The sequence below is a fragment of the Humulus lupulus genome, chromosome 8 (genome assembly GCF_963169125.1).
Source record: "Humulus lupulus chromosome 8, drHumLupu1.1, whole genome shotgun sequence".
Classification (NCBI taxonomy): Eukaryota; Viridiplantae; Streptophyta; class Magnoliopsida; order Rosales; family Cannabaceae; genus Humulus; species Humulus lupulus.
The window spans coordinates 83,197,793-83,212,266 of record NC_084800.1 but is presented as its reverse complement, the minus strand read 5'-3'; the positions used below and the strand labels follow the sequence as shown (position 1 = coordinate 83,212,266).

At 35.6% G+C, this 14,474-nt stretch overlaps 3 protein-coding genes across 3 annotated transcripts; 1 reads left to right on the top strand and 2 right to left on the bottom strand.

The window, feature by feature from the left end:
- Positions 1 to 1,358: 1,358 nt before the first annotated feature.
- Positions 1,359 to 2,671, top strand: LOC133797971 (carboxylesterase 15-like). Its single transcript, XM_062236120.1, has one exon. It carries the CDS (start codon positions 1,448 to 1,450, stop codon positions 2,450 to 2,452), a length of 1,005 nt encoding a protein of 334 aa, XP_062092104.1. The 5' UTR covers positions 1,359 to 1,447; the 3' UTR covers positions 2,453 to 2,671.
- Positions 2,672 to 3,874: 1,203 nt separating this feature from the next.
- Positions 3,875 to 14,262, bottom strand: LOC133795721 (photosystem I P700 chlorophyll a apoprotein A1-like). The gene is made up of 2 exons (XM_062233174.1): positions 10,373 to 14,262; positions 3,875 to 3,960 (listed from the first exon to the last, which is right to left on the bottom strand). The coding sequence occupies exons 1-2, from the start codon at positions 11,325 to 11,327 to the stop codon at positions 3,875 to 3,877; spliced, it is 1,041 nt and encodes a 346-aa protein (XP_062089158.1). The 5' UTR covers positions 11,328 to 14,262.
- Positions 13,256 to 14,080, bottom strand: LOC133795720 (uncharacterized). Its single transcript, XM_062233173.1, is given in 3 exon segments — positions 13,256 to 13,525; positions 13,527 to 13,648; positions 14,042 to 14,080. Coding segments are annotated over 3 exon segments (270 nt in total). The 3' UTR covers positions 13,256 to 13,416.
- Positions 14,263 to 14,474: the final 212 nt, after the last annotated feature.

Here is a 14,474-nt window from a genome sequence, read left to right as displayed (position 1 = left end):
GTATTAATTTAACTAAAACTTAAGATATAATTTAATTATGATGAACCTTATTTTACATACTAAAAATTACAGCATTAATCAACTTTCCAATTATTATTTTTACCCAGTTACTCCAAAACTGCAAATATATTTTTAATAAGGGAAAAAGAAAAGGAGAAAAAAAATTACAATTTTTGAGTTTTATTTTGTAAAGTTGCGAGCAAATAATTCACAATTCTTGGCCTTATTGTGCATGCAAAGCAAAAAGTAGTTGCTTTGTGGGAGAAGACAATACAAGAGAATGATGATAATCATGAATCAGGTGAAGGAGATTTTATTAACTTTAATGAATATAATTGTGTTGGAGATTTTATTATTGTGTTGGTCAAAAAGAAATGTCAAGTCTCTACAATCGTATGAGTTGAAGTCTATGCGTTAACTACTCCACACCATATAAATAAAGTGTTTTCCACTACACTTTCCATATTCAAGTCAAGTGCAATCAACTCTCTCTCTCTCTCTCTTTAATCCTCTATCAATACCAGGAAATTACACACATATATATTAATATTAAGATAATTGCCGAGGGGACCAATGCTACCTAACACTACAAATTGAACGTGAGATTCTGTCTATTTTAATATAATATTATAGAGTATCGCTAATTAATGAAGTGTCATTAATCAATTATTAATCATCTTAATTAAAGTATCAAATAATAACACTCTAATATTAAACATGTATATATTTCTTATTTTAAAAAAAAATCATTTTCTTTCGTCACAATTGTTAGTACAAATAATTAACATTGGATAAAAGTTAAAAAATATGTGTTTATTTTAATATAACTTGCTGAGAGATAGGGTATTACAGATATTTCTTATTGCTCTCTCTATGTTTCTATTTTGATAAATTTTATTGTTGATTGCAAGTGAGTGCTTCCTAAAATAAAATAAAAAAAATTCTGTCTCAAAATTATATGAAGCTATATATAGGAGGACTAGACCCCTCTACTTATTTATGTATAAGAGAATAAATTTAAATAAGTAACTGGTTTGTGAAATATATTTAAAATATGAAAAGAGATTCTTAATTATATTGGTTTCATTCTTTGATTTATATCAACTTTCTAATGATTCTTGTTCGAAGCTGTTATTTACTACGTTCTGATAACATTGTTAATTTTTGTTTTTCTTTTCTTGCCCTACGTTAATTTGACTTGTAATTCATCTGTTTTTACGATTTTGCCCTCACCTATTTTACCAAATTTATATTTGGCTTTACTATCCTATTATTACTTCAAATAATTAAAGGGAAGGTGGCGTGAAATTTGAAAATTCACCACATTTTTCTATAAAAGCAGTACTTAAACTTCTTCATAAACCAAACCAACCATCCAAGTCCAGCATCATCACTACTACTCCTAATCACAACAAAAACATCTTACTATACTACCATATATATAATAATGGTCCGAGTGAAGAAGATAGTCGAAGATGTCTCCGGCTGGCTCAGACTCTACGACGATGGCTCGGTCGACCGTACATGGACAGGGCCACCCCAGGTCAAGTTCATGGCCGAGTCTGTGCCGCCTCATGATCAATACATCGACGGAGTCGCCACTCGAGACGTCGTCGCTTACCCAAAATCCGGCCTACGAGTCAGAATCTATCTTCCGGAAAAGACTCCTGAAGAGGAAGCTACCAAACTACCTGTCTTACTTCACTTCCATGGCGGTGGCTTTTGCATCAGTGAAGCCGATTGGTTCATGTACTACACCATCTACACCCGGTTCGCGCGTCAAGCAAGGGCAATTGTCGTCTCTGTCTTCCTCCGTCGAGCTCCGGAACACCGTCTTCCTGCGGCTGTCGACGACGGATACTCCGCCCTCTGCTGGCTCAGCTCTCAGGCAAAATCTTGCACGGAGACTTCGCTTTCCGGAGCCGATTTCAACAGGGTTTTTCTCATTGGTGACAGCTCCGGTGGGAATTTAGTCCACCATGTGGCGGCGCGAGCAGGAAAGGAGGATCTGAGTCCGCTGCGGCTTGCTGGGGCGATCCCGGTCCATCCAGGATTCTGCCGGCCTGAGCGGAGCCGGTCGGAGATGGAGCAGCCTGAGTCTCCGTTCCTTACGTTGGACATGGTGGACAAGTTCATAGCAATGGCCCTGCCGGTGGGATCCACGAAGGAGCACCCGATAACGTGTCCGATGGGAGCGGCGGCGCCGCCTTTGGAGGAACTGAAGCTGCCACCGATGCTGCTATGCCTTGCGGAGAAGGATATGATCCTGGACACGGAGAGGGAGTACTATGAGGCTATGAAGAAGGCCAACAAGGACATTGAGATTCTGATGAGCGTTGGGATGGGTCACAGCTTCTACCTCAACAAGATCGCCGTCGATAATGACCCCGCCACGGCTGCCCAGACCGACGCCTTCTACGCCGGGGTCGTAGAGTTCATCAGAAAACATTGAGATATCAAACGGTTTAGATTGGGTATAATAATATAAGAGTGTACGCTTTCTAATCAATAAGAAGTGAGTGAACGTGGCTGCCCTACTTACTGTGTCTCTTGTATCTTTTTGTTTTTGTTTTTTTTTTCTTTTTGTTTCTATTGAATTGTGTTAGTACATATTTATATTGGAACGTTTTTAGTTACGGGCCGAAAAAAAATCTGGCCAATTTCTTTTCTATTCCATATTGTAAATAAGGTGTTTTAAAATAATTAGTAGGATATGAATTAAAATAATTAGTAAGATACGAAGGCTCAAAAAATTAGGGACAACAAATTTTTTTCCTTAGGAGCCACCTCTTTTTTATTTTTAACAGAAAATACAACTCAATTTTTTGATAATGATTTATTATAACAAGTATTTCCCTAATTTTTTTTTAGAAAATTTTGAATATTTTACTAAACTAAAATTAAAATATAAACAGTATGTACCTGTGTATGATTTTTTTTATAACCTTTGAAAATATATTGTTTGAACACTAATTTTGACATTATAAATTATTCTAAATTAACAAGAAGCCTACTATAACTAACTAGAAGCTGTGTATACATATAAATATAGAGTATAGTTCTGTGGTATTTTTAAAAAAAAAAAAATAATTAGTTGATAGCAAAGGCAAGTAAGTGTTAGTATAGACATGTTTGTATTGTAGCTTTTTCTCTGTTTATTGTTCAATTATTATTGTTGGCTTCTTCCTCATTCTAAATGAGAATGACCTTCTGCCCATTTTAATGACTTCGAGTTAAAAACTCAACATCCCTTTTTCGTATATCATCTTTCATAGATAGCTTATTTTGTAAGCAGTATATTTTAGTTGTTTTGTTTTATTTGGAAGGGTGATCATTAGTTGGTTTAGTTGATTTAGTGCATATTAAAAATTCAGAATTCAGTTTTTAGTTTGCATGATCTTGATCCAAAAACCAACCGACGAGTAGTATAACTCTGAAATAAAACTAATTGTTGCACAACTGCGGTTTTGGTAGTTTAAACTGTCCAAGCTGTCTTTTTTTCTTAAAAAAAAATTGATTGTAAAAGTAAAAATAGAAAAAAATAATAATTGGAATTAATTTTTTAGCATATGTAATTCAAATTATAAATCAAAACATTATCTATGTAAATAGATTTATTAACTTCTATAATAGAATATTATAATGGTTGTCTTGCTAAATTCAAATTCCAATTCAATTTCTAATTAAAATATATAATACTAAATAACAAAGTCTAATTTTTTTGTCAAAACAAAAAAATAAATAAAAAGTCTAAATTTAATTTATCAGAATCCACCTAAAATTCAAATTGTAAAATTAAAGTTCATAACACCTAAAGTCAAAATTAGAGACCAAATTCACAACATATATATAATCACAAGATCCAAATGAGAAATTACAAATCATTGTACACAGTCCAAATTAGTTCAAACAAATTCAAACTCCAAAATTTAATATCCATCAAAAGCCTTCTAGCAGCCACTAAGACAAAAAAAAAAACAAAAAATATTATTTAAATAATAACATATGTTAGTAAAATATATTGAATTAGGTATTCCTGCTATAAATTTGTTAGACAAACTATCGAATTAATAAACACAGTAATTTTTTATAGATCAGCACGACTTACACTCCAAACTGCGTGACTTATGATCATAAAGAATAGATTGCCAGATTAATTAACTCAAAAGTTAATCTAGTAATTTATAATATTAGTTGCCTTTAGATACGATCCATAATACATAATATCTCTACTTCAGAAATCTCTGAATGAGAGATTTAGAAGAATGTTTTTTTATAATAAACACTCTGATATTTTATTATTTCGTAATTCTCTGTCTTACACAAAGAGATAAGATGGCTTTATATAGTCATGTACTCAAGCATACAAACTCAACCAACCATGGTCAAACCTAACCAACCATAGTTGGGACTAGATATGGGATGAGATTCCCTAACCAAAGCATAAAGTCAAGCATACAAGATAAGGGATAAGATCCCCTGAACAAAGCATAGAGTAAAGGCTAAACGACATACTATTTATTTAATAATTGTTTCATGGCTGGCTACGTAATACAAATCATATGCTGGATCCTCGTGGAGTGGGCTCCATCCTGTCGGTTCTTCTTCATCCTTATCACTGCCAGCTGGAGGGCAGGCCTCGTAGTCTGTATATGTCATGTCCCATTCTTTTTTTGTGTACTGGAAGAAAAAATGATCTTGCATATCTAGTGAGCCGGCATATGGGTCTTGAGAATCTTCAAAGTAATTATTTTTTTCGCAAAATTACCTCTTCAGTGTCAGTCAATTTGTATAGTGACAGATATTTTTGCTCTAAAGTTTCTTTGAGTTTGGTGGCCTGATTTGTCAGTCATGCAGAAGGCTTCAAGGGCCCTTGTTATCTTGCAAGTATATTTAGAAGGGAACGTTTACCAAGGAGTGTCCTCTTTTGGCTTGGGCCATAACTCAGGAGGTATAGTTTGATTTTTCTCAAACAAACTTTTTTGGATGTTCATGTATTTTTGACTCCCAAGACCACATAGTGGCTCCTCTTTTGACCCGCAGACTTTAAATATTGGATTAATAACTATATTCTATTCTGCATTAAGTTTGGCATTAAGACTAAGAAAGAGAACAGTATAACAGTTCATTAAGCTGGCAACATTTGGGCCTGGTGGGTAGATATAAAAGTAGGCCTGTCATTCTGGACCCTTTTCCATTCAGTCGATAGGATCTTTTTCCATTTTTCCAATGGAGCAAACCAGGATAGAATGTCCATTTGGACTTGGTAAGCCGGTTTGAACCTTTCTTGGTCCAGGAATGATTTTATTGATGTGTGCAAGGTCATGGTTTGTACCTCGACAACTATTGTAAAAACATTGGCCAAATACCAGAAGAAGTGAGCTACTGGTTTTGGTGTAAATATAGCGTCTCAAAGAGGTAGGATTTGAGCAAATGGTTATTTTGGATGGATTCCAAAGTCATTTTGTATAAAAGTTCTGTGTTTGGAAATCATAAAATTCTGAAGAAAGATTGCTCCGTGAGTAGCTCTTTCTTTGGCTGATTTGTGGGACTTCTTTGAGAGGATATTTTTTGCATCCCTGTGAAAAGATTGATTGTGTTTAGTAGAAGAGGAAGAAGTCATCATGAGTATGAATGGGATGGTATGTGATGATTTTTGGGAGACGATAAGGATGGTTCTTGGTGAGTATCCTGAGGCTGTTAGGAACTGTTATCCCCATTTCCTGGAAGGGCTTTGGGCCTTCGCCCTGGCCCACTGTCAGGGGACCGAATCGGCATTTGGGGCTGGCCCAGGGACTCTAGACTGGGCCCATTTGGAGGGGTCCGGGACGTCCCTCCGGGTTCATCTTCAGCTTGGATGGTCCCGGCGATGTCCAGAGCGCCCGGACCGTCGCGGCCTACGCGTCCCTATCCCGGAGCCTGGTATGGTTCGGGCCTGAGGTAAATGTAGCGGGCCAAAGGTAAACGGACCTGGATCACCTCCTCCCCAGTTGAAGGGCCAGGCGTCCAGGATCTTGAAACTACCTCATTTCGCGTGGGCATTGTCCCCCCACTTTTCGCCTGCAGAGAAGGTCGCCTCGGGATTGTCCACTGGTGTGTCAAGACTGCGCAGCCAAGTACCATGACCAGTCTTGTCTCCTAAATCAGCCTCGTGACTCGAAGTGGTCAGAGCCAAAGTGTCGTTTTGTCGGGCGAAGGCTTGTGTCTCAGGTCAACTAATTGGGCCTTAGCTGGTTTGAATTTTGTGCATTGTATACCTTTTTGTATTAGGCCTCCACTAGAAAGGCCCCTTGTACACATTCCTCTGATGGGCCCGGGTCGGATCCGGCCCAGACCCGGTGTTCCCCTCAGCTTATAAATATAAGCTGTAGAACAACATGGAAGGGGGGGGGGGGGGGGGGAGAGAAGGCAGAAACTCTGTTCAGATATAGTTAGAAAACTCCATTGTAAAAGCTTCTTCTAGCTCTAATATATAGACTCGTGGACTAAGGCTGGTTAACGCCCCAACCACGTAAAAACCTCGTGTCGATCTTCCATTTTCATTATTATTACTAGTAAATATTGTTCATTAATATAGTTGCCGAAAATCTCGGTTAACAGGAATAGTTCCTAGTACGTAGCGAAAATTGCGGTAATGGTAGTATTGTATACAACAAAAAAATTTCATATAAACAACTTTATGTAAGGATCCTTTAATATGAAATATGTTAATCAATATAATATGTATATGTAAAAATAATACGAAAGGATTTACCACTTGTAGCCTATCAAGAATCCTTGAATCTTTTCGTATATATTTCGATCTTCCTATCCTCGCTAAAGTACGCACACCTAGATCTTCCAAGACATTCTCTACACCTTAAGAGGTGGGTGGGCACATAGAGAACAAGAATCAATATTTGGAAATCAAAAGTACTCTCAACGCATGAGACTCTTGATTATAGACTAGAGAGAAATTTTTTTCTTTTGTTCGGTTTTTCTCTTCTCCGTTAAAAGTTCTTTTCTATTTTCTATCATATAGAATATATAGACATAATAATAATAATAATAATAATAATAATAATAATAATAAAATTCATCATCTTTAATAATAATAATTATTATTATTATTATTAAAGACAAAGTCTTACATTCCATTTTAAAACTCTTTTCAAAATTTTTTATTAATTAATTAAATGAGATAAAAAAAACTAATAACTGATCACCATCAGTAGTGGTACACGCATAGGGCAGTCCAAGAAGACTTATGCGTGTAGCACTTCCTTGAAAAATGAGATTTGATTTGTCATGCATTTTTATTTTAATTAATTAATAATTAGAAATTCAAATAAGGTATCATCTTTTTAAGGAAAAAATAACAACTTAAATTTCAAATTCAAAATTTGAATTTCCTATATCATCTTATTATTAGTTAAATAAATATAATAATCAAAACTAATTTTGACTATATATATTTATCCTTTCACACTTAAATAAAATAATTGATTAAAATCAATTTCTTTTATTTCTACACAATTTCAAAAATTGCACAAATGAAATAATAAATTGTGAAACTTCAATTATCACATAATGGCATATTTATCTCGAAGAATAAATATTCTCTCAAATAGCCCATTCACATAATTGTATCTTACCTTTAATAGTGTTGATAGAGTCGCCCCGGGGACCTATGGGCCAATAATTCCAAGCTCCAATAAATAAAAGATTATTAACAAAAACTCTTTGATTCCATAATCATATTTATTAATCTCATGATTACTCCATAATAAATATGAGACTGCACTCTTGAGAATTAAAGACATATATTTACTGAGTACTTTATTGTAACCATAAAGTGTCTATTGATATAATTATTACGTACAAATTAATCCTCTATTGATGATTCATAATTACGTGGGAATAAAATTACCGTTTTACCCATTTAATTATATCTTGATTCCTAGTGTACCATTGACTTTACTAGTGAATGTTAATTCATAATCTGATTATGAATTTGACGTCAATAACCTTTTCAGTTCCAAAAGTCAACCCAATAGGGAACCATCATTCAGTCTATAAGAAGGTATAGATTCCATATCTGTTAAGCTACGTCCCCAGCCATATACATCATTGAGTCCCCCAAAACAATAGTTTTTAGCCTGATCGTTCTGACAAACCGTAACGCATGAATCAAAGGATCAAATGACATATATAGGAGTTCATAGTAACTTCAGGATTAAGATCAGTTTGTATATGATCATCAATTGATGTGTTTTGTAATACTATGAAACGGTATTTAAATGTATTATTAAATCACATCGGTCCAGTACTACATACACTCAGTATGCAAAGTACCTCCACTAAAGTGTCCTACTACACTAGTAACCTAGATCTAGGTCACATGTATTCATAATACTAGTTGACCGTACTAGCAGTAATTGATCTAAAGATTCCATAACTTTATTTTACTATGAACTATTTTAGTTCATTATCTCAATCTCGATCCTCTCGTACTAATATGAGATTAAGACCACATAGATGAACTTGGAAATTTTCTAATATTTCCTTGATATTATTAACAATAATATAGTACACAAGCTACATATATACAACAATTCAATTCATTCATTTATTTCATTAAAACCATTGTCAACTATAATTTCTTTAATTCATTTATTTGTTCGCTAGGCGACCAGATGGGACCCAAGAAGAACGCCCCTAAAAAGACCGCAGGCAGCTCGTCCTCCCAACAATCCAAAGGAAAGAAGGTGGTGATAGACTCCCCAATCCCCGCTTTCGGGCTGGCGGTGGAGCGGGAGCTCGAGGTGGCGGCCGATGCTTTCTTCGAGGCTGAGAAGATCGTCTCGAAGATCACTGACCAGGGGAAAGTGAATAAAATATTCCTTTCCCACAATATCGAGCTGGGGAGGGGCGCCCTGATCGCCCGACCTCCCCTAGAAGGTGAGCGGAGTTGCGCGCTGCTCGACGAGGAATACGCGGCTTGGAGTGACGAGCACTTCAAGGCTGGGGCCTTCCTCCCGTTGGACCAATACTTCGTTGACTTCCTCAACTATGTGAAGTTGGCTCCTTTCCAGCTCCCCCCCAACTCCTACCGTTTGTTGGCGGGGTTGAGATATCTGTTCCTGAAACAGGAATGGGAGGTCCCCACTCCGGCGGATATCTTATATTTTTTCTGCCTCAAGGCCAGCCCAGAGCAGCGGGGATGAGGCGACGGGTTCTACTACCTGACCCGCTTTCCAAACACGTCTGCGGTCATCGAGCTTCCCAGCCACCCCAATGACTTCAAAGACCAGTTCTTTATGTCCAAGGGGTTTCGCAACTGCGAACTTCATTACTTCAACCATCCTTGTAAGTACCTTTTGTTGGGGTTTTATGCCCTAATTAAAACCCAAATTCTTTGTAATCTCATTTTATTATCAATAAAAGAATAGAAATCATTTTTTGACTTGGTCAATCACTTTGCTCACATGTTTTATTTTCATGATCATTTGTTTAATATAAACTTCTATTAAATCCCGAGCATATAGCTAATCTTATTTATAGTGACGTAATCACAGTGGAATATAAATATGATTATATGTTCAAAAATAAGTTAGTCCTAAGATTAGTCAGTGCACCGGATTTACACTGACTTGCCAATCTACGATATGATCTACTTACACATTACAATGTTATGTTCTTTCCAGAACATTAGCAAAGTAGATAAGATCGGATGTATTTGTTACATCGGACATGACCGATATTGACAGTTGATAAGATAAGTAAACATGCAGTTATTATCTATTCTAGTCATATCATATAGTTGACCATAGGTCAATTCAATCTCAATTCTGAGTGGTTAGTATTCTAACTGATTGTATTATTTGAGTTCTTTGACTTGTTCGTTACCAGCTTACCCTACGGACTAGCCCATACTTACATCTTGGGAACTCGGTAGTATAATTGAGTGGGAGTGTTAATCATAGATATGAACATCTATAGCTTCTGATGAAGAAGTGAAACGATGGTTTCCTTTTAGTTTGGTTCAAGGTGTTAAATGATAGAGATCTCATTTCAGTAATTAAATTAGTTTACCGAAATATCATTTACAAGGAACTAAGTGTTTTAAGTATAAAATACAATGAGGGGTAAAACGGTATTTTAGTCCTATCTCATTGTAGACCGTCTATAGAGGATTGAGTGACAATTATGGTTGTAACAATGGATAATTAATAGTGTATCTATATTTGTTATAGAGCGTTCTATGAATTCAAGAGTGCAATTCCAAGTCTATAGTGGAGTCACGAGGAATTAATAAGTTAGTAAATTTATTTGTTAGATTTATGATAACTTATTGGAGCTTGATTTCATAGGCCCATGGTCCCCATTGTACCTTGGATAAAATCATCTAGATGGTCCCTATACATGTGACCCGCTACCAGAAAAAGAATTGCAATAGCTAAATGATGGTGTGCAATATCGGTCAGCCAGAGACCCCCAGTTACTGGATCTAATCCTCCACGAAAAGTAAGAAATTCCGCATATTTTGACCAATTCAAGGTGAAAAATGGGGTTGCTCCCTCAGCAAAACTGGGATAAAGTTGAGCCAAAAGATCACGATTCAAGATAAATTCATGAGGAAGTGGAATCTCTTTAGGATCTACCCCAGCATTTAGAAATTGATTAATCGGTAAAGATACATGTACTTGATGTCCCGCCCAAGAAAGAGACCCAAGTCCAAGTAGTCCTGCTAAATGGTGATTCAACATAGATTCTACATCTTGGAACCAAGCCAATTTTGGAGCAGCTTTGTGATAATGGAACCAACCGGCAAAAAGCATTAAGGCTGCAAAAACCAATGCACCAATTGCAGTACAATAGAGTTGTAATTCACTAGTTATTCCAGATGCTCGCCAAAGCTGAAAAAAACCAGAGGTTATTTGTATTCCTCGGAAACCCCCGCCTACATCACCATTCAATATTTCTTGACCCACTATCGGCCAAACCACCTGAGCGCTAGGTCCAATGTGAGTAGGATCGCTTAGCCATGCTTCATAATTGGAAAAACGAGCACCGTGGAAATACATACCACTCAGCCAAAGAAAAATGATGGAGAGTTGACCGAAATGGGCACTAAATACTTTTCGAGAGATCTCCTCCAAATCACTGGTATGGCTATCGAAATCGTGAGCATCGGCGTGTAGGTTCCAGATCCAAGTGGTAGTATCAGGCCCCTTAGCTATTGTTCTTGAGAAATGACCCGGTCTGGCCCATTCCTCGAAAGAAGTTTTTATGGGATCCCTATCTACCAAAATTTTAACTTCTGGTTCCGGCGAACGAATAATCATTGAGTCCTCCTCTTTCCGGACAACACATACAAAGAGACCCGCCAATAGTTAAGTAATTAGTGAACCTCTGAGAGATATTTAGACGTTGTTTTTTATCTTCTATCTCCCATCTATCTATTTTCTTTAGTTATTCACTAGAGCAATTATGATCTGGAAGTCGATCCGGGGCAAGTGTTCGGATCTATTATGACATAGTCGTGAGGCGCTTAACGGACCTTTTTAATCTTATAAAACTTTATTCTGGGTTTTGAATTGATGCCGATTTCTTTTTGGGTAACCTAGTGTATTCATATCTCAATTCGAAGTTCCTACAGGTAGCTACTTTATGTTTTACTAAGAGACATCCCAGTATTGCTATTTAGTCATTCGGAGGTCTCTTTTATTTTTTATTAGTTTTAATAGCAGAAAAGAAATATATTCTCTATTTTATCTGTATATCGTTTATCCCTACGAAATACCAGATGAAATAGAACGATTTTAGAAGGGATATAATGAAATTTTGTGATTGGTTCTTCCCATAGAAATGATCCTTTTATTTGACTGATAGAGACAACAATCAATTAATTATAACAAATATATGATTATAACAAATAGAAAAAAAATCCGAAACTAAATAATATTCTATTTAGTTATAATAATAAAAAAAATAATAAAAAAGTGTTCTTATTCGAAACGCCTTGTAATCTTCAACCAATTCTGCGCTTCAATATAATTACCAGGAGTAAGCGCTAGAGCTTGTTTCCAATATTCGGCAGCTTGGTCGAACCAAGCCTCCGCAATTTCTGAATCTCCTTGCCGAATGGCTTGTTCTCCCCGGTCGGAATAGGCGGATAAATTCCTTCCCTTAGAACCGTACTTGAGAGTTTCCGACCTCATACGGCTCAGCAGTCAAGTTCTTTTGGTGTCCCTTTATCAAATTGAATGGGATTTTTCATGGATTTATCCCATTTTTTCTAGAGTTAACCAAAAGAAAGAGGTTATGAGTTTCAAACTTGAATTTTGCTTACTAATTTAGTTAATAATTTAATCAGTTTTCTCTTTTCTCCCACCTTCATAAAGTATAGGCATTTCCACTATCATTAGAGTTTTATAAAAAGGTAACTATCTCGGTTTCATATATAAATTTATATAGAATCCTTGAAAAAGACTTTCCTTTATAATTTAAAAAATTATAAGAAGGAAAAGGCTTACTATCTTTGGGATCTGATGCTACACCGCTGCTCAATACCTTAGGGGATCCACTCTATTACATAAGTTGATTCCTAACTTTTATGTCATATCATGACATAAATAAGCAGTTCTTATTGTATCGGCCCAAAACCTCGCGAATTGATCTTTACGGTGCTTCCTCTATCAATTAGATCCTTTATCCATAGAATAAAGTATCTAGGCATACCTATTTCTTCAGATTCATTTTTCAAATTCTATGAAGTTTATTTCTTTGCTACAGCTGATAAAAATCGTTGTTTTAGACGATACATATGTAGAAAACCTATTTTTTTCGAGTATTTATTAACAGATTCGCTCTTTTTTTCTTTTCGCTTTTTATTTCTATAGTGGAGATAGTCGCACGTAATGACAGATCACGGCCATATTATTAAAAGCTTGTGGTAAGAATGGATTTCGCTCTAGGGCACGAAAATAATATTCCAAAGCTTTCGTATGTTCTCCGTTTCTTGTGTGGATAAGGCCTATGTTATAGAGTATATAACTTCGATCATAGGGATCAATTTCTAGTCGCATAGCTTCATAATAATTCTGTAAAGCTTCTGCATAATTTCCTTCGGATTGAGCCGACATCCGTTACGGTCGTCATTCGATTCAACGAATCTCCGTTTCAGAACCGTACATGAGATTTTCATCTCATACGGCTCCTCCTTTATGTACATAATAAAAATAATACATGGAATCAAAAAAATGGAAATATCCTCATTATAAACTGAGCGGGGCTGGTGTTTTTACAAGAAATCTCTAGCCAACCTTCTTGGAAAAGATCTTTCCTTAACATCAAGTATGTTAGTACTAGATAAAAAAAGGGTGACTCCAGCAATTTCTTTGTCTTAACCGCCTCTTAATTTTCAGGAATTAGTCACTTCAACAGTCTTCGATGATTATACGGGTATCCAAAACACGAACGAGATGGATGTTTGTTGTCCCAACCATTCTTGTTAGCCCCGATCTTAATAAGGAAAGGGATAATTTATAACAAAGTTTTCGTGTTGTTGATTCCTAGTAGTAGTGCCTCTTCCTCTATGCCTCCTATTGGTACTAGGGGAGTAGGTTTGACCTAACCCATAGGTCTTAACCTTTCGCTCAATACTCTAGAATCGACGATTGAAGCATTTGAGGCTGCATTAATCGGGGATACACGACAGAAGGGCTTGTTTTATTTACAAAACTTCACCTTCAACAAGCGTAGATTTTTTTTACTAATTTTTTTCTTTCTATCCCAAATAATAATAATGCGTCTTTCTCCTAAGACTAAGAAAATAAAAGATATAAATAACTAAAATAAATAACTAAATTCAATAAAAAAAATAATAATCAAATCGCACCATCTCGATAATAGGCGAATGCCTCTTTCTCGCCCGAAGTTGTCGGAATTATTCGTAATAAGATATTGGCTACAATTGAAAAGGTCTTATCAATAAAATTTCCATTTATTCGAGATCTAGACATAGGCAGAAATTCATTCTATACTTTCTTTTAATTACCTTTCGTGAAAAAATAAAAAATCCCACAAACAAAGGCATTTTACAGTACGAAATAACATAAAAACAGACTCATTAAAATGAAACGTTTACTCAAATTAATTCCTTTTGACAGGAATCAATAAAAACTAAGAAATATTTGAAGCCGATTAGATTTCATCCAAATGAAAATAGAAAAACCGCCCGTTTTGTATTGTGTGTATAACGGTATACGCTAGACAATTAAATCTAAAAATTCTTGGGGCTATCTAGATTTAATCATCAATTAGAATTATCAAAGTTGACCAGGTCAATTTTGGATAGTTTCACAGAGTTGTGTAATTTTGAGAAGAAAAGAGAAATTATGGCAGATTTATTAATTAAGATAAATTGGTATCTAAATTAATAAATAAGTTTAAATCAAGGTTCAAATTATAAATAATTAATTTGATAAAGG